Source organism: Balaenoptera borealis (assembly GCF_965194805.1).
Source record: "Balaenoptera borealis genome assembly, chromosome: 9".
Lineage (NCBI taxonomy): Eukaryota > Metazoa > Chordata > Mammalia > Artiodactyla > Balaenopteridae > Balaenoptera > Balaenoptera borealis.
In genome coordinates this window covers 2,655,696-2,676,364 of record NC_138873.1, presented here as the reverse complement: position 1 = coordinate 2,676,364, position 20,669 = coordinate 2,655,696, and the positions used below count along the sequence as shown (strand labels likewise).

Here is a 20,669-nt window from a genome sequence, read left to right as displayed (position 1 = left end):
GCATGCACACAGAAATCTGTGCAAGACATCCAAGTTGCCTTTAGAAACCCCCGAAATCATCCTTGCCAGAGTCCAAGATCTAGCCGTCTCAGCTGCTGCCATGCTGATACACTGTAAAAAACACTTAAGCTGTAATTCATAAACTGATTCCAAATCTGATCAAACAACCTGGCTTCTCTGTTGGTTAGAGTTGACCAAAGGCTGAGTTCTAGATGGGAAAGTCAAGTCAAATTTAAAAGCAAGTGTGAAACACTAAGCCTCTCCCTAAAAGTCTTTTTGACAAAGATGATACTGTTTCAACCTTAAAGTAAGTACTGTTACTTTCCTGTTAATATCACTAGATTTTTGAATGCAAACAAAACAAAAATTTTCAGACGATACTCTTTCAACCTTAAAGTAAGTACTGTTACTTTCCTGTTAATATCACTAGATTTTTGAATGTAAACAAAACAAAAATTTTCAAAGTCTCTGTGTATATTTTCAAATACAAATTTCACAGAAAGAGTTTAAAAATAACCACGCTTCTTTCTACAAAATGAGTTATCGTTTTCATTAGTCCAAACAGAGGACTACATACATATCCCTGTTAAGTACTTTATATGTCCTATTTCTCAACCTCAAATTATTGACAAACCTGCCTCCTAAATTTCACAATTTTTGGTGAGTGCTTCTTGGTCTATAATCTGCTCTGACTATACAAACGAATAGACAGGCTTCTTTGGGAAATGATGGAAGGTAGTCGGGCAGGAACGTGGGATTTACTGGACTGAAGCACAGGTCAGTCGGTCACTGATTCGATCCCCCACTAGGTGGAGGCACCATGAGGCCAGGGCTGCCACGTCTTACATTTTCTGGACCTACAATGCCCAGAAACGAGCTGCACACGTACGAGGTTCTCAGTAAACACTTGCAGAGTGAATTTGTTGTTTGGTTTTCAGCATGATTCTCAGGTTTTGTTCTCAGGGTTTTTCCTCCCTAGCAGTAGAATGAGGGTAGTAACACACGTCTACCTGGATTTTCAGAAGTATCAACTGCAAGCAGCTGCTGAGAGCACCTGCAGAGAACAGAGCACTGTATCAGTGCTGGGCATCTTTATCAGACCTTCTGTCCAGCCCCCAGCACAGGCACCTGGGTCAGACGAAGTGCTCACTGACCACATGCTGACAGACTACATTTCTTCCTCGTCAGCTTGACCTTCTGCATAGCTGATGGTTTATTTATAGTTTTATTTTGTATACAGAAATTTTATTTTCACATTGAAGCAACATCGTTTCTAAGCAACACTTGGTTCCTATTATATATATTTTTCGAGGCACTTCCACAGCCCGGTTCTCATTGCCGAACCAGAACACCAGAGGTGAGTATATCGTGCTGAGAGGATTCCTGAGCCCCACGGGTTTGCCAGTCTTTATGCGCCTCTTCCTAAACGACTCCGGGAGTTTACTGCCTCGCCTTGACAAGGACAATAAATGGAAGGAGACAAGGAGCTGAATAATAAACTTGGCATTTCGATGAATAAAGACATACGACATACTAGGTATAAAGGTGAATACTCTTCTGAGTTTCTATTCTTGTCCACTTTCGCTTTTTAAGTGCCTGAAACCCAGGAAAATGACTTATCTCAGTGAACTTATGCTTCATCTCTGTCAGCGTGAGGTTTAAAGCAAGCCCTCCTCCACAATTTAATAGTTGTATTTGTTTGAAAGATATGTTTTACCCTCAGAAACCTAACCTAGTTCTTAAAATTCTGATTTAGTGATATCATAACAGAAACTTTTTAAACAAGTAATTCCCTGTTGCTTTCATGTCCATTCCTGAGCTTTGCCTAAAGCCCTCTTAATTGTTGCAGAACCCATGCCTGTATCTAATATCATGGCAGCCAGGACAAAGAAACTCAAGATGAAAAATGTGACATTGTTCCAATTGATTTGACTTCGTTAGAAAAAAACACATCAAAACCTCCATAGGTGCCAGCCTTGTGGCACAGGCGAGGGCAATGTCAAAAGAAATCTCTAGGCTGTGTCATCAGCTCCCACCCCCTCCCCCCAAACCCCAAAATGTCTTTTTTTTTTTTTACTTAAACATGCTTCACAGTTTGGTCATCTATAGATTCAACCATGTACTCTGGACACTGGGATGAAGAGAATAAGATGTGATTGTTGAAATACAAAACACATTAGAGAACCGTCCACAGATGACTTGGAAACCTGAAGATGACATGATGCAGGACCCGAGAAAAGGACACTATTTTCAGGGTCCTCTGGCTTTCGGGACGAATTTATATCAAACCCCGAGCAGCAGAGATATTGCATCAGGCACTTTACTACTGGGCACCGTTTCAGACTGGTCCAAGTAGATTGTGTTGCTGCCTTTAAAAAAAAAAAAAAAATCCCTTTTTGTCAATTCTACACTGATTTCAAATACATGAACAATCTACACTACATGGTAGTATTTGTGTGGCTCTGGGTCAAGGCAAAATAAACCCGATCAACGCCAGCCTAGGGTGGGGCTGGGCAGGTTCTGTACTTGGGACTTCTGAGGTGCCATAGCGAGCGACACGGGCTGAAAAACCCTCCCCACCCGGAGCACCCCTGTGGGCACCCAGGGTGACTACCCCAAACCCTGCGCAGAGCGTGGAACAAAATTAGTTAGAAATTCAATGGGGGCAAAGTCTAGTCCCTGTTGAGAACCCGAGGACCGGTCCAGTTATCAGTAAGTCCCAACAATAACGTTCGGTTTTAGGAAAACCGGACCAGCTTTTAACTTTAACTCCCTGACATGGGTCTCAGGGTGACCGTGCATGTGACAATAGGAAAGGGCTCGGGATGGCCCCAAGACCCGCAGCATCCTCCAGGGCGCGGCGGGGACCTGGGTACCTGCGCGCTCAGAGGCGAGGGCATTTACCTCGAGTCGGCTAAGACTGGAGCTCTTGGAGCGCGACTTCTTGCGCAGGTACACGGAGAAGAACCTGCGCACGGTGAACTTCTTCATGCTCAGCTCCATCGCCCGGCGCCCAGCCGCGAGGAGCCGCAGGGCCGGAGGACGCGCATCCCCGGCGCATCCCAGGCGCGCGGGGTTAGGTCCGCCTGCGGGCGCGAGCGGCCGGGAAGCCCGGCGCAGCGGCCATCGGCACGGGGCGCGGGCTGCGGGCACAAAGGGCAGGCCGAGCCGGCCACGGCGGCCGGGGGCCCAGCGCTCCCTCCTCCTCCTCCTCCTGCCTGCGAGGACCAGCCCTGGGCAGCCCCGCCTCGCCCCGCCCCCAGCCACTACTGCCAATCAGCACCTGCCGCCCCGCCCGGCCCTCCGCCACTACCGCCAATCAGAGTCCGCCGCCCCAGGCTCTCCCTCCTTCTCCTCCTCCTCCTCCTCCTCCTCCTCAGGCCCAGGGAGGAGCAGGCCCCCGCCACTACCACCAATCAGAGCCCGCCGGCGCACCCAGCCACGCCCACCTCCTCCTTCTCAGCCACTACCACCAATCAGCGCCCACCGCCCTACAGCCCCAGGCTCTCACTTCTCCTCCCCCCCGCCCCGCCTCCAAGTACTCGCTCTCTGTGGCTCTGCCCCGCCCACTGCCCCCTCAGCCAATCAGCGCCCTCGGCGGCGCATGCCTGATGAGCCCGCGGAGGGCTGCTGCGCCGCGCGGGGCGGGCGGTGAGGCGGTTCAGCTGCGCCTGTCGCTTGCTCTCTGTTCTACTTCGTTGGCCTGTTGGGCTTTTTTCTAGCTTGGGGTGTCATGTTTTCTCTCCGTAAAGCACCCATATACAGACTTTGGAATCATGCTCTTCTGTGCCGGACAAAACTTTAATTGCTGATTAGCAAACACTTCTAGAACATGGAACAAAAGGGTGGAGGGGTGCACCATGAGCTTGCACACGTGCGCTCTGTACCTCTCCTGCCCCTTGGCCCCCTCTTCTTGAGCCCGTCCCCGCGGCCCGGGCGCCCGACCTGGGGGTCCGCCAGTCCTTGCCCGGGTGATGAATGGATCCCCACGCAGCCCGGGACACCGACAGCCAGCTGGGGAAGCCTCCCAGGGCAGTGTTTGGAGAACAAAGGCACATCCGTTCTCCATGACCTCCGACTCCATGTATAGAAAATTATCCAAACGGATGACTTATCAGGGCCTAAACACAGAGTGTCCTGAGTCAGGGCTCTCAGAAACCAGCTGCAGGGCTGCCGGGGATTTGCCTTAAAGGGGAACACCCTTTGTTTTTCTTTTTTTCCTAGAAATGCTCACCAGAGGGCCGTAGGCAGTTCCAGATTTGTGAGCTTAGGACTCTGTGCAGCCTCTTCTGTTTTCCTCTTGTGCATTGTCCACGTATTTTTATGTTTAAAACAGGGCCAAACAAGCTCATTAGCATACTGCCACCACCCCCTGAAAAGTCCAGAAGCATTCTTGCACCCGCTGCTGTGTGCCAAGTACTGCTTTGCTAGGCAGATTGTGAAAAATCTACATGTCATGTCATCCTTTGGCTTAATCAAAAGGCGCATTAAATACTTGTGTCAGGCTATCTTTGCTAAAGTGAGTAAAGACAGCGGATGCTCCCAGATAAGAACTGGTAAGTTCATGCTGCATCTGGGTCAAGAGATGAGGTCAGACAGTCTCCCTGGGGTTTAATGGTGGTAAGCACAGTTTAGCATCAAGATGCTGGCACTGCCATTTCCTTGCTTGATGAGCTTGAGCACACTTGCATGTTTTGTGTTCCCACTGTGCATCCCTAAGATGAAAATATGCACCAAACCGGTTCCTGCTTCCCACAAGGATTCTTCTGCTGGAGGGCCATTATCCCTACGCTGGGAATGATCTTCTTACCACCCTGGGTCTCCCGCCACCACCACTCAGGTATCCCAGCTCTAAGCAAACAAAGACAGGCCAGGGCTGTGCCATGTTGCTTCTCTGGAAAAGACAGCAGCTGACGGACATCAGACATCGGGCTGGTCACCTGCTCCAAGAATGAGGAAGAAGCCGGCTGTGGGTCGATGGTACAACTAGTCAGAGACAGGAGTGTGGTTTGTCAGTGATGCTAGCTCAGGGGCACCCTGCTCAGAGCAATAGCCTTGGGGCAGGCTTGTTTTACCAACAAGAGCATTTTGAGACTTCCCTGGTGGTCCAGTGGTTAAGACTCCACACTCCCAGTGCAGGGGGCCTGGGTTTGATCCCTGGTCAGGGAACTAGATCCTGCATGCCGCAACTAAGAGCCCATATGCTGCAACGAAGACCCGGCGCAGCCAAATAAATAAGTAATTTTTTTTTTTTTTTTTTAAAGAGCATTTTGACCTGGTGTAACAGGACTGGAAAGGCAGTGTCTTATGGGCCATCCACGATCTTCCACAGCTGAGTGCTACACAATGGCTCTATTGAACTTGGACATCTCAAAAGAAAAAAAAAAGCAGCTTCCATATTTCAACTGAGAAAGTCATTTCATTGCTAGAACAAGTCTGTTTGCTCTTCTGCCAGTAAAACAGGTATATCAAACTCTCTGTAAATCATTTACCACCAAACCCTCCAGACCACCAAATCTGGGATAGGTATCAGGGCCCACTTTAATCTGGGTCCAAATGATCCCTAGCAAATTTTGGGAAAGAAAAAGTGAGCTTAATAAAGGCTGGGCTGGTGCCCAGATGATGGGGTGGGGAAGCTTGGAGAGAAGACCAAGAGCTCAGCAGACCCCTGACTATCTTGAGTTTCTCCCTGACTTAAGCACGATCAGTCTGGGACTGAATTCCACGGCTAATGCTGCTTCCAAGAGAGGACCAGACTGGCTGGTGTGCGTTCGATTCAGTTGAACACATGATTACGGAGCTCCTCTGAGCGCCTGGCCCGGTGCTCGGCCCAGGGGAGACGGACGTGATTATGACGTGGCTCCTGACCCCCAGAAGTTCACGGCCGTGTGTTAGAGAAGGAAAGTGAATAGACAGATCGGATACAGGTTTTACATAATGTGAAAGAAACATGTAAGAAAATGCTACAAGAACAGAGATAAATGAGGAGCCAATCCTAACTGGAGAAGCCGAGGAGGCAGCATTTGGGGTGAGCTCTGCGGACAAGGACACATGTCCTGGACAGACAGAGGAGGAGGGGTCCCCAGCTGCAGAAGAACAGGATTATTGAGAACTTGGAACAAACAGAATTTCATGATTGATTAACGGAAAGTAAAGTTCCTACCAAGTCCCCGATACACAAGAGGTTAACGATTTCAGAATTCTAAGGGTGATAACCGAGAGCCTTCCAAAGCCCTGGAGCTGCCCCTTCTCTGAGAATACAGGACGCCCTGGGCAGGAAGGGGAGGGAGGCTTTTGTCAGCAAGGTGACTGGCAAAATCTGTGCCGTTCCACCTTCCTTTCCCTCCACCCAAAGGACTTCCCTGGGTTGGGGGGATGCCCCCCCTTTATGTCAAGCCCCACCATGACAGCTGTGATGTGCTGGGGCCTGGCTTCTAAAGGAGGGAGCAGGGCGGCCACGGCCCCGGGGAGGCACCAGGAGGGACTGTTCACGCAGTGGCCTGCGTTCCTAGGGCTTGTGGGGAAAAGGATATATCAATGTCTCCGACGGATCAGACGTGGCCGTGCAGGAGAGGGGCCCGTTTCGAGGTCCCTGAGGCCCTGCCCGGCACCGGGCCCAGGGCTGAGGGAAGAATTCTAAGTAACCCCCAAAATGAAGGGCCGCTGTCCTGTAAGTGGGCTGCAGCTGGGGAGGGGGGCGTGGGGGGTGGGTCTCCAGCCACAATAACCTCGGAAGAAGACGAGACAGCTGACCATGAGAGAAGGGGTCAGCTGGGCCAGGAGCAGTTTAAGTATGTCTTCATCTCTCCTCTCCTCCCGCTCTGACCCTGAAAAGGATGCTGCAGGCTTCCAGCGTGATGGAAATTCAAGCTGGGCAAAGAGAATGTCTGAGTTTGATCAGTCCTAGGACTGGAAACACTAACTTCCTGATCAAGTTCAAAACCTAAAGTGAATGCAGTTGTCTCTTGTTCAAGAGCGGGAAGGAAAGCCGTCGAAACTGCCAGGGTCCTTTCATTGTCCACTCTTCCGACAAAGAGTGGAAGGTGTGTGATGGTCCGAGCACAAGCCAGGTTTGTGCAACAAACCAGTTACAATGGAAGTGGTCAGTGCGGTGTCAAGAATGCCGTCCAGGGTTGCAACTTGGAGATTCAAATTTAACCCTCGAGGGCCACGGAGGTCAGACGCCCAGCCACGCAGGGTGGGGTGGCAGGGAAGGGAAAGTGGTCTCCCCTTAGACATTGTGAGCACAGCCAGCCCTGACACAGGCTTGTGGACCTAATTCACTCTCCATGTAACCAAAAACAACGACGAAAACTCAAGTTGAGAACTTAAAGTGGTCTCAGATGGTTCTGAGCCCAGGTGCCCAGCAGAAACACACAGAAATGCTCTCTAGAGAAATCCACATTAAACCCAGAATTCAAAGAATTCCTTGCATACAGTTGCCAGGAGCACAAGCTCACAGCCACGGAACACACAGTTCACAAGGACACGGGGTATCAGCAAAGCCAGCAAGACAACTGACTACAGAATCAGACGTGTGGACTTCAGCTGCTGGACTTAGCAGACGTTGAATGTAAAATTATCAAATCTAATATGTTTAAGGAAATAAAAGGAAGAAATGAAAACGTGATTAACAAACAAGAGACTGTAAAAATGAATAAAATACTTCTGGAAATGAAACGATGTAGTCCCGGACACGGAATAGAAGTAGCTGAACATAAATGACCTCTTTGTTAAAGAGCAAATACGATATAGCTGTGGCTCGGTGAGCGATATCTAAAAACATACAAGAAGCATCGCATTGTGGAAAGTACGTCAGAAAGTGAAACATCTGAATTAAATTTCTACCCACTGTTCCGATTATGACTTCACCTTTGCCGAAATCCTCCGAGCCTTTAGAACTGGGGGTGACTTTGTCAAGGGGACATTGGCAATGTCTGGAGACATTCTGGGTTGTCACAACGGGGGGTGACAGGAAGGCTGCTGCTGGCATCTAGTGGGCGGAGCCAGGGATGCTGGTGAGTCTCCGTAGTGCACAGGACATCCCCACCGAGAACGACCCCGTCCAAAACGCGTCAGCGCCGAGGTCCAGGAAGCCCACTCTGTGCGATGAAGGGGGAGCGGGGGAGGGGAGGGGGGAGGGGAGAAACCTGTCTACTTTCCTCACAAGGTTGTCACCTACACAACCGGCAACTCCACGCAGTAAACCAGCATGAGGAAGTGCTCTGTAAATAAGTGCTCCACAAAGATGCTACTTGTTAAAATCCTGGAGTTTCACACAGAAAAATCAATGACACTCCTGGGAAAGGAGTAGATCCCCCTTTTCTAGAATTTTAACCTGAAAGCTCTCTCCGTTAAACTCTGTTGTCCTGTGCAGGGCATGGCCAGTCATCCCACCGCCTGAACCAGAAGGTGAAAACTACCAGCCACTCTGTCACTCCTTCATTCCGTATGTGTAACGACCCAGACTCGTGATACTTTCTAAGTAGCGTTCCTGTCTCCCTTCCTTCCAGCCCCGCAATCAGGAACCGTTCGTGCCGGAATATAGTAACTCCTGGCTCAATCCTGCGCCCCCCAACCCATCTGCAATCCCACTACCAAAGCGATCTGTTTAGAAGCAAATAGCACGCCATAGCTCCAGTGTCTGCAGGAATAACGTGCGACCCCAGAGCCAGGAGGCCGTGTTCTCCTCCATCGCGGCGCCCTCTCCTCCTGTGCCCGCTGTGCGGACACCTGTGTCAACAGGAGCGTCCAGCCGCCACTGCGCGGTGGCCACTGCCCGGACGCCCTTCGCACCCGCTTTCCCACCTTCTTCGAGATTCACTGTCGTTGCTGGGAAGCCTAATGGAATCCCCGCCCCCACAGGCTGTGCGAGGAGTCCTCCCCTGGGGTCCTCATTCTACTTACTGGGCTGGGTTACGACTCCTGCCTTCTGTCTGTCTCTCACCCACCTGGAAACACTCGGGAGGGCCACCGTCTGAGGCAAGCACTCTGTGCGTGCTGGCTTAAAGGGATTCTGTGATGACTGTTATCAGAGATTTGCTGGTTATGAAGATCTGGGCCTACATTATTATTCCATCTCCGTAACACACTGGGAACTCTACGAAACAGACACAGTGAACCCCATCTTAGGAGGTGGAGAAACTGAGGCCCAGGGAGGTGAACCAACCGTCTAAACGGACACAACAAGAGAAGAATTCAGACAAGGTCTGCACGTCCAGGACCTCACAGATTCACAGTGTATCAAGCAACAGTGGCTGGGCATCAAAAGAAAGCACAAGAAGGGGTGGAAACCAAGGGGTGAGAGGCTGGGGTCCTCATTTCCCTAGACAACTGCACTTGCCCAGGAAATGCCACTGGGGCCAAGAGTCTGCCGTCAGAGCATCTCACAGACAGCAGTCCAGGTGGCAGCCTCCAGCGGCTTCGTTATGGCCTTGGGGACAGACAGCGTGAGTGCCTTTGGCAGCAGAACGCTGTGCCCTGGGAGCAGAAAGGCTAGGTTTCCTTGTGAGAACTTAGTTTACTCAGGACGCAGCGGAGGGACACCAAGGTGAGGCTTCTGACGGCGCGTCCGTGCCGCGACACGTAGGACATCTGAAAACATTAATGCAGGTGCTCTCACTTGCTCTTTTCTAATTATCAGTGTTTTAAAGGCGGGAGGGGCAAAACCCCACATTCTGTCACCGGGAGGCGACAGCATCCGTAGGACTTCCGGGTTTGAGCTTCACTATTGTTTACATGTTGTTACAGGTTGTTGGGTTGTGTCCCCTCTAAAAGCATGTTAGAACCCTGACCCCCTGGACCTCATAATGGGCCTTATTTGAAAATAGGGTCATTGCAGACATAGTAAGATGAGGTCACGCTGGAGCGGGGAGGGCATAATCCAGTGTGACCGGTGTCCTCATACGAAGGCCACATGAAGGCAGAGACAGTGGAGGAGGCCACATGGACGGAGGCAGAGAAGGGAGAGATGTAGCCGTGGCCAGAAGCTAGAAGAGGCAGGAAAGATTCCCCTATGGGTTTCAGAGGACCAGGGGCCTCCTGGTGCCTTGATCTTGGACTTCTGGCCTTCAGAATGATGAGACGATAAATTTCTGTTGTTTTAAGCCACCCTGTTGGGGGACTTTGTGCTGGCAGCCCTTTGTTATGGAGACGGACACACTTCTCACCCCACAAATGTGCAGTGAACCTTCATGACAAGACGGTCAGTAGGAAGGCTCACGACTGAATGGAGGATCTGGAATCACAGTATGTGAGGAAACTGACCTGTGAATAGAGAAATAAGGGCTTTTTCTTGTCAACCTGAGCCTATACATAAACTATAGAGAGGAACTTTAAAAGGAAGGGAGTTAGCCGGAAAGAGGAAACAGGTTAAAACTATAGCAGGAAGGATTTTTGTAACTTAAAAAGGAAAAAAAAAAAAAAAAAACTCTTATAATAGAAAAGTCTCTCAAGACCTGGAATGGGTACAAAGGAGAATGTGAAATCCTTGCCAGAATTTTTTTTAGCAGGAAATGTTCATCTTCTAAAAAATATTTCATAGACATCTACAGCCTTTCAGGCACTAGATATTTATATTAGGGATGGGAACTAGATGAGCCCATTAAAAAATACTCAGGGACACTAAAAACAAAACAGTAGGGGTTTAGGCTCCGTGGCGTGTAGTGTCCTGTGGTCCATCCCTCATCATCCTCATCAGAAGGCCACAGGACCAGGCTGGGGCAGGGTGAGGGCATTCTTGGCAATACAGCGGGTTACGTATGTAGAGGCAGATTTCCTGAGATACGTAAAACAAAGGGAAAATCCTCTCTCTTTTTTTTAAAGCATGGCTGAGCCAATAATAAGTGGGGGAAAACAAACTTAGACAAAGGATGAGGATGAGAAGATGCTCTCCAAAGGTAAGCAGTGTCCTGAGCAGCATTTGTCCTGCAGCCCGTGTCAATCCCTGTGATCGAGACCCAGGGGGTGCGGAACTGGAGAAAGCCTGGGGCCCACGGCAGGGTGGGAGGGCAGGTCAGACCCACCCTGAAAGTCAGGACCCTGGTGGGGCAGACCCTAAGGTAAGCTGGGACATTCTCTCCCTGCAGGAGGAGAGTTGCTTATGCAGGTACGAGCACTGGAAAGAGAAAGAGAATTCTCCTCTGTTTCTGTGGCTCCTCTTCATGCCAGCGGAGGCCAAAATTCACACTCTGGAAAACTCCAAACCAGATATTTACTTTTTAAAGATCCCAGCTTATAGCAGCCCGAGGGCCACACGGAAGCAAACGTCAGTACTCTGGAGGGGTCTCAACGTTTAACCACAGAGAAAATTATCAGGAATATGGGCTCACAATCATGAATGGCTAAATACACGAGGAGGTAAGCCACCGGGAGCAAGAGTGAGTAGAAATAGCAAGTTGCAGAATCAGACGTGTGGAGACTGCAGAGGCTGAAACTTTCGTATAAATAATGTAAAATTCATTTGCTTAATACGTTTAAAGAACAAAAAGGGGGCCTGAAGGCATTACAAGGAAATTAGAGGTTATAAAATGATCCAGCAGATTTGTAAACAAAAGTAGAACTTTAAAAATAAAATCGTAATGATGTAAATATTAAAATAGGTAGATTAAATAGCACTTTAGACAAAGTCCAAGAAAGAGTCGATAAAGGAAAAGTTAGATCTGCTGAAAATTGACAGAATGCAAACCAGAAAGACACTTCCAGATCAAGAACCTGAGAAAGTTCACTACCAATGAAAACATATGGGGAGAGCTAAACACTCATGCACTGCATAAAAAGAAGTAAAAATCAAGTTAGAAATGAAACCTTGATTGAAAAAACAGCACATGCACAAGGAGGGTGATAGAGTTACAATCTTCTAACGTTCTTGTATTTTTTCTGGAAGTCAATAAAGATGCAGGTTACTTTTAGACTAAGTTAAATATACACGCTAAAATTTCCCCATTGGTATCCATGGGGAACTGGTTCCAAGACCCCCTCGGATACCAAAATCTGCAGATGCTCAATCCCTTATATAAAATGCTGTAGTACCACTGGTGGATCCAAGGGTGGCTGAATCCGTAGATGCTGAACTTGCAGATATGGGAGAGCTGAATGGAATTCTTAAATTGATAGAGACAAAAGTATAGAACAAGAAAATATTCCAGAAGTAGACAAGAAAGAAGGGAAAAAAGACATTCAGAAAAAGGAGGATAAGTGGAAAACACAAGCTGTTGGGAGTGGCAACCACCAGGGGCCAGAGTGTCTCTGCATTCCTCATCCATTCATGCCGAGTGTGTGAGGAACACATTGCACTCTTAACCCATTTCTCAGGGTTGTGTTTGCAGTGAGCAGCTTTGCAGGATGAGGTAACATTTTCCTCCAGGACAAAGAACAGGCTTGCTTACCCCTTGTTCTAAACACAAGGTCCCCAAGCTCAGTGTTCCTCGACTGGGATGCAGGTTCACTGTGAGCATAGCATCCATCCGGTCCCCCTTCACTGCACCCTGAGTGCTGGGGGGCAAAGGAAACCAATGCAAATATGGTACTCATGTCACTAGACTGGTAACGTCCCTTCTCTCTGATCCTGGAAGCTTATGTCTCCTTCCAACACCCATAAAACAGGAACATGCTAATTGTTAGTCTGTAAGTAAGGCAAAGTCAGATCCTAGACCTTACACAAGCTAACAGCATAGGAACAAATAAAAATATATCAAAAATTACAATCAGTGTAAGTGGGCTAAACTCTCCAGTTCAAAGACAAACAGTGCCCAACTGGTTTAATATGAATTTAGTTATAGAGACATTTCTAAAACAAGGGACACAGAAAATCTGAAATAAAATGGAAAAGATATATCATGCAAATACTAATGATAGGAGAGCTGATGAAGCAATATAAATTACACAACAAGTATTTGAAGATATAAAAAACTCACTACATATTGATGAAGTTTAAATTCACCAGGAAGATACAATATTTCCAAACTTGTATGCCCCAGATAATAAAGTTTCAAAATATATTAATCAAAAATTGACAGAATCAAGAGGAGAAATTGATAAATCCATTATCGTTTGGGGAAATACCCAACACATCCCGCAATAAATGATAAATCAAGCAGAGGAACAAAAATCAGTAAATATTTGAATAATTAAACAATACATTTAAGAAAGTTGACATAAGGAATGTGTATATATATCCAACCACTTTAGATTGTGCATTCTTTCCAATTCATATGAAATATTCACAAAAAGTTGACCATGTTTTAATCTAGGCACAAAGCACAGAGCAGTAAACTATCTAAAAAATAATCTCACAAGTAATTGTTGCCATGTAGATTGATTTTCCTTACCATACCACAAGGATCACTTTTATTTCATTATTAATAACCCCATATGCTTGGAAAATTTTTAAATACAATTTTAATAGTATTCCCTCTCTCCCTCTATCAGAGGCTTTAAGAAACAGCCATAATGTTTTGACACAAATCTCAAAGTTATTTCCAGATCAGTGCCTTGGGCTGCCTTCCTTTTCCTACGAGCCCAAGCAGGGCTGCCAGTCTTCACCCAAATCTACGGAAACAGCCTGACGTCAAGAACTGAACAGACCTCAGCCCTTCCGACTCATCTCTCCACACTCTTGCTCCTGCTCCTAGGCTCCAGCTACACCGACCTGCTCTCAGCTCTCAGAGGTGCCCCACTCCTCATTCTCTCGGGGCCACTGCACGTCCAGTCACCCCCATCTGGACCACGCTGTGCTCCCACACGCACTCACAAGGTTAGACTCTGCCTCTAGCTCTCACCTCCAATACCAGTCCTTCAGGGATGCTTTCCAAGAACCCCCAGAATCAGCCAGGCCCCACCTGAGATGCTCTTAAGGTGATGGCAACTATTTAGACTGGAATACTCAGGTGCACGTGTGTGACGATTTGGTTAATGCTCTTGTTCCCAACGGACTGTAGACTCTACAAGGGCAGGAATCGTGTCTATTCTGCAAACCACTAACCACACTGCCTGTCGTGATGCCTGAACATGCAAAGCAAAGATGTGCTGAGTGGACATATGAGCGAATCAGGCAGTAGACTGCCAGGCCGAGAGCCACCAGTGCTTTCAACACAGTGTGCTTTGTGACGCAGGACGGAGGGTAGAATGAGGACTGACTTGGAAAGATCAGCCCCCCACCCTCTTGTCTCTCCCTCCCTCTTCCTGTCTTTCAGCCAGTAATTAGCACATCACCTCCCATAACTGAGGGCCAAATCAGCTGTATGCTAAGGACATATGACATGTACTTTCCAAAAAAAAGAGAATTCTTTTGCAGGGAACAGATGTTAGACTCACAATGGTACATCCTGAAGTTCGACGCCGTGTACAAGCCACATTTCTGAGCCAACGTGCCCCATCTCCTGTGTCTGCTCCTCCAGCCCATGACATCACTGCTTCCGGTAATTCTTGTGACTGTGCTTCCTTCCCGGGACAACTGGCTGGGGAGTCTGGTGACTTTTCAGGAAGTCAGAGGCTCCAATCCTGCCACCCTCTGCCAGGAGCAAATGCCTCAGCTCAATCTCCCGACCTTCTCAAGAAGGATAAGACTGAAGTTGCAAACATGAAAGCATATTGCAAAAGCATTTTAGCTTGGAAATATTTTAAACGACGGTCTAAAAATGTGAAAAACCTGGGAATTTGTCATTTTCATGTAGTATTAACATGACTGGGGGTGTGGTTGGTGTCCCCCAAAACATAGTTTGAAGTCCCATCCCGCAAAGCTGTGAGTGAGACCTTACTTGGAAATAGGGTTTTCGCAAATGCAGTCAAGTTAAGATGTGGTCACAACTGGATTAAGGCTGGCCCTAAATCCAATGTCTGGTGCCCTCGTAAGACACACACCCACAGAGGGAATACCATGCAACCATGGAGACAGGGATTGGAGCGACGCGGCTACACGCCAGGGAACGCCAAGACTCGCCAGCACCAGAGGCCGGAGACAGAGTCTCCAGCACCTTCAGAGAGCAGTAGACGCCAGGGAACGCCAAGACTCGCCAGCACCGGAGGCCGGAGACAGAGTCTTCAGCACCTTCAGAGAGCAGTAGACGCCAGGGAACGCCAAGACTCGCCAGCACCGGAGGCCAGAGACAGAGTCTCCAGCACCTTCAGAGAGCAGTAGACGCCAGGGAACGCCAAGACTCGCCAGCACCGGAGGCCGGAGACAGAGTCTCCAGCACCTTCAGAGAGCAGTAGACGCCAGGGAACGCCAAGACTCGCCAGCACCAGAGGCCGGAGACAGAGTCTCCAGCACCTTCAGAGAGCACAGCCCTGCAAACGCCTTGGCAAGGGGAGAGCATCATCAGAGCCGGGGGTAGGGCGGGGGCCTTGGGGGTCACTTCTTTGAGAAGTACTGGTGCAAGAAGCCCCCCTGTAGAAAGAATTAGGGTCCCCGACACTGCGTCCCAGAAGATGATCCCGCCTTCGGGGAGGGCCGGGTGAGCCAGGAGGACGTGTCCAGGATACAGGCTGAGTCCCAGGACAGGCCACCCCGGCGGGGGACTCCCTCTGCACAGACACAGCCTCTGGAAAAAAGAGTAGACCCACCCTACTTGGGGTTTCCTCCTCTCCTAGGACTTGTCCTTTCCATGTCAATGCCGCTGACAGTCAATTCCACGGCTCAATTTTGTTCTTTGAACACTACAGCTCTTCTTCTGGTAGAAGATTTATTTTGTTTTGTTCTTCCTCCGGCCTCTGGGAATGTGCTGCGTGTGGGGTGACCCAGCCCCGCTCAGGATGGGCATTGATGCTTCCCGTGTTTGATCTTTCCTTGTCTGAGCTGCTTTCCCTTCTGTGCACAGCCCGGCTGTGCAGACTGACCTCTGCTGGTCGAGGTATTGCACACTTGCACCGCTGTGCCCGCGGCATGCCAGCCTCCGCGCTCAGGGCAGGAAACGGCTGTGTGGGGCGTGTGGGAAGCCACCTGCCTCCCGTGGCCCTAGGACCCTCTCAGCGATGCGGTGAGGGCTTCTGAGTTTGGGGGTCATTCCACAAGCCATTCGGATATGTTTTAAAAGTCTGGTCAAGCCCGCTTTTATCTATGACTTCTATGATTTCCCATACTTTTTAGGAAGAAGGTCAAGTCCCTTAGATGAACCCACAAGATGCCCACATACCTCTTTGACCTCTTTCCTTGCTTCTCAACAATAGGAACTCTTTACTACAGTGGTTCTGACTTACTTTAAGTCACCCAAACAGAGTGTGTTTGTTATTTTTTTAAAAATAGAATCTTCATTTGTCCAATTTCCTCTGATCCTTCAAGAATTCATTTAGAACCATCTCTTCGGGGAAACTTTCCTACACACACACACACGCGTGCACACATGCGTGCACACACTGATACAGACATCCCCACACACACATTGCCCCACCCGATTTTCATGCTCTTTCCCTGTGCACCTACAGTGTAATATACACACCTGCATCACACACTTTACAACCACCACGATTGCTCATTTGCCTTTGTACCTGTGACTGGACAAACAGCCAAGAGAGTGGAAGCTGCGTCCCAGCTGACAAGAAGGCAACTGGTACCAGAGGGACATTTAACAGATGTTCCGTGACTGAATGAGTAAATGAATTCAGGTATTTGTGAACCAGTGATTCTCACTCGGGGCTCACCGTTTGAGCATTTTCATGTATCACCTTTACACAGCTAATTTCTAACCCTGTATTTCCAGCTCCGACAGCTCTCGATGGCTCCGACCTCATATTTATAACTGTCTGCTGGATGGCTCCGTCTGGATGCTCCGATCTGTATTTGTGAGATTTATTCCCACGCCTGCATCTCCTCCAAGGCCCTCACCTTCATAACGGCATCACCCGTCTCCTGCTCACTTAGCTCTCAGACTCGCAACGAGGGTGCCTGGCGCTAGCGGCGCTTTTACTCTTCCCTCTGCGTTACCCCTTAGGCCTTCCATCCATTGCCAGGCCCCGTGGAATTCACCTGTGCGGCGTCTCAAAGATTCACTTTCCCGTCGACCACCTCTGCCCCCGGGTCTAGGCTCTCCTCGCCGACCTCCTTCCTCAACGTCAGTCCAGTTCACACATCACTAACACACTCGTGCCTCTACACTGCTCGGCCCTCAACCTCCCCTGCTGAGAGAGATAAGTTAGCATTTTTTAGCAATACAGTATTTTTTAATTAAAAGGTGTACATCCTTTTTTTTTAGACATAGCGCTACTGCACACTTAATAGACTACAGTATAGTGTAAGCGAACTTTTATAAGCACTAGGAAACCAAAAAATTCATGTCACTGGCTTTATTGTGATACTCGCTTTATTGCGGTGTCTGGACCCAAGCCCGCAGTGTCTCCGAGGCCTGCCTGTACTCGCTCTTGTGTGACCCTTCCTGTTAAATCATATGCTCCCTACGGGCAGGGATTTACGTTACTCCATGCGGCCTCCACTTCGAGGACCACATCTTGCATGTAGCAGGTGTTCAGTAAGAGATTAGGGTTTGGGACTGGACTGCAGACACTTGGGTGGGCTGATGCCGGAGGATCCCCTGCACCTCGTCAGGCACGCGGGCTTGTGTGCAGGTGAGGCGGGGACCACGGTGACGTCCCCCGTGACTGGTGCTACCGGAAGCACAGGGCTGTCTGGCGCCCTGTCTTTCTGCCACCTTTCACAACAACGGGCTCCGAGCACGGAATCTAGAATCGTGTGTCAGACCTATGTTGGCAGGTAGTGGTCACCGTGAGGGTAGAAAGATGGCGGTCTTTCTTTAAACTATTCTTATTTAAAAAGTCGTTGTTGCCCTTAAAAGAACAAAGGCCTCAAGGCTGAACTGTTAGTCGGGGTAACATGACGCGCTCTTGTCCCTTAAAAGCAGAGATTTATATTCACGAGGAAGATCCCCTCAGCATCATGCTCATTTGTTTTGTTGGGAATTACCATTTCCTCACACCCGAAGCTGCCGAGCCAGATTCCCTTTCTCCCTCTGTGGGAATGAGACTAGCCCTCCTGGGCTTTCTATTCTAGGGTCCTCGCGGGAAGTCCTTCATCACTGCCTTCTTACTCACAGACACTGAAACAATACGACATCCAAATTGCAGCAGGCACTAGGAGAGACCGACAGGAGAGGAGAATCTCCTGCCGCCCAGAGGCACAGGGAGTGGGGGTCCCTTTCTATCGTCCTCTTTCCACTATCATCACTTTAGCGTCAAGAAATGATGACTTTTTTTCACGCCCGTGTCCTGTATGCACTACAGCTTGCCTCAGACGCAAAGTCCTAAAGCATCAGTATTCCTGTAATGCTGGGCGTAAAGGTAAGCCGATTCAGGCACGTAAGCATGGGCGACATTCCATGGGTCGGAAAAATTGAATTTGTTGGCTTCAAACTCCCCAGTTCCCTCTCTCTCTCTTTCCCTCCTTCTCTTTCTCTCTCCCTGATGTCTCAGCTGAAATTCTAAATGATGTCGACCCTCAGACCCATCTGCAGAAAGGTTCCTCCCGGGACCTCGGACAGGACCGCAAGACTCATCCACGTTGGGCAGCTTCTCGGGGTTTGAGGAGGTGCAGAAGCTGGGGAGGCCCAGGTTGGTTTGGGTCTAGACCCTGGACAGGCCATTTTGTTTGTTTCCAGCACCTAAAACTATGTCCCATGGACGGCTCCGTGCAAAGGTCCCCCGTCTGCAGGACCTGTACCCGAGGTGACCCCATTACAGAGCCTCACCCAGCACCTCCTCTGAGAGCTGGGGACACCTGCCCACCGGGAAATGCCAGTGTTCCGCTCACGAGCACATTTTCGGTCGGAACCCAGAGCTCTCAACTTCACTGTGGTCCTTTCTCTACTCTATCTCATAGTTACATCTTAATATTATAATTTTTTTGGTGAAAAGCAGAACATATCTTCTTGTAATCGACCATCTGCAACCATTTGTGCAGCTCAGCAAGTACAGAAAAGTGTTGTATCATGTGGGCAGCGATTCAAAGATTTTTTTTTTAACCAGATTACGCAATTACCTCAATGCACAGCATTATGTAAGTGCACCTGAAAAACAGGCCGTTACAAGGAATAAAACTAGAGATGTGCAGTTGATTCACTTCTGTTGTATTTCTCAACCTTGCAAAAGATTTGCAGGATGACAAAGGAAACCCAAGGAAAAGTATGACTGCTTTTATCTCAAGGAAGGGAGAAAAAATGTCCTGGAAGCACTTTATGCTGTCACTTTGAAATACTGGTGACAGCGATCAAATATGCCACCAGTTACTAAGCTTGCTGAGAAGCCATAGAGATAACAACAACCCTTACGCAGGATTCTTAAACATTATGTCTAACTCACTGGCGAGGGACAGCGATGACATTCAGGTAGTGATGTGTGTATGCTTAAGAGGCGTGGATACGGGGACTTCCCTGGTGGCCCAGTGGTAAAGAATCTAACTTACAATGCAGGGGACGCGGGTTCGATCCCTGGTCAGGGAACTAAGATCCCACATGCCGCGTGGCAACTAAGCCCAGGCGCCACGACTACTGAGCTCGTGCGCCTCAACTAGAGGGCCCACGTGCTGCAAACTACAGAGCCCACGCGCCCTGGAGCCTGCGTGCCTCAACTAGAGAAGAGAAAACCTGCACGCCACAACTAGAGAGAAGCCCGCGCGCCACAATGAAAGATCACGCATGCCTCAACGAAGATCCCGCATGCCGCAACTAAGACCCAACGCAGCCAAAAATAATAAGTAAAATAAATAAATAGCCAATAAATCTTAAAAAAAAGAAAACGAAAAAAAGAGGCATGGATACAGCACGCTGCCAGCTGAATATTCAGCTGCATGCATCCTGAGAGCTTTTTCCCTGGGCCCATGTGGAAAGTAAGTGCTCTCTCCCGAGGAATCCACGTGAGCCGTTGCTCTGCATTATCTCAGGCGCCCACGTCACTGTGGGCCAGACCAGTGCCTCTCTGTTCCGCCCCAAATGCCGACAGTGCACAGATTTAGGGGGGCAGGAGGCCTTCTGAAAGCGTGTTCTCGTTACTGCTACACTTTCGCTAGACCTTCGTCTATTTCTGCTATTGAGTTTTCAAAACCACTGATGCTAAAAGAATTTAAGAATGGTAGAGAAGGTTAAACTAGAGGCTCTAGGAGAATACTGCCCTTTGAACATCTTTGCTACACAGAAAGTAAAAGTCGGAGGGCCAGAGCTGCAGACTGCCTCAGAAAGAGGAAAAACCTGAACGTTACATGTGGCAGAGGCCATTTTGGGGTATTACACCCTCTCATCTCTATTTGCTATTTTAAAAAAAAGTCTTGACAGAAACTTATTATTATGTGCATTTTACATTCCGATTTTCTTCCCAACTTCAAACATAGCTAAACTAACTTTTCTTGGGAAATTCACACCAACTGGGTTTACTCGAAGGATGGTTGAAAGTACTTAGTCTTCAACATAAAAGAAATTCGTTTGCTTTCCTTTAAATGTTACCAGACGAAGTTTAACTCTTCACTTTGTGATCTTTGAGGAACTTAGCTAAAGACACAGGGAGATGGCTTTCAGGTGATGCGACCATGAACCCAACACCATTTCTTGACTGAACCAAATTATTTCCTCTTTTTGCTCCTAAGGAGCTGCTTTATGTCCTTGATAAACAGCCCGCCCCCGTGGCAGAAGGTGACATCCTCTGATGCTGCTCTAAGCACCTCGTTGCTAAAACCC

The 20,669-nt window shown here is 48.8% G+C and overlaps 1 protein-coding gene across 3 annotated transcripts in view; it reads right to left on the bottom strand.

Annotated features, from left to right (window-relative positions):
* Positions 1-20,669, bottom strand: part of RPS6KA2 (ribosomal protein S6 kinase A2) — a gene marked incomplete at its 5' end in the record, with an annotated part of 372,896 nt that overhangs the window by 157,946 nt on the left and 194,281 nt on the right. Inside the window, one exon of one of the 3 annotated variants that reach the window (XM_082404540.1) lies at positions 2,905-3,207. The exons of the other annotated variants lie outside the window; for them this stretch is intronic. Within the exon in view, the coding sequence (XP_082260666.1) occupies positions 2,905-3,003 (99 nt within the window). Of the gene's footprint in view, positions 1-2,904; positions 3,208-20,669 lie in introns of those variants that run through there. 3 annotated transcript variants of the gene reach the window in all.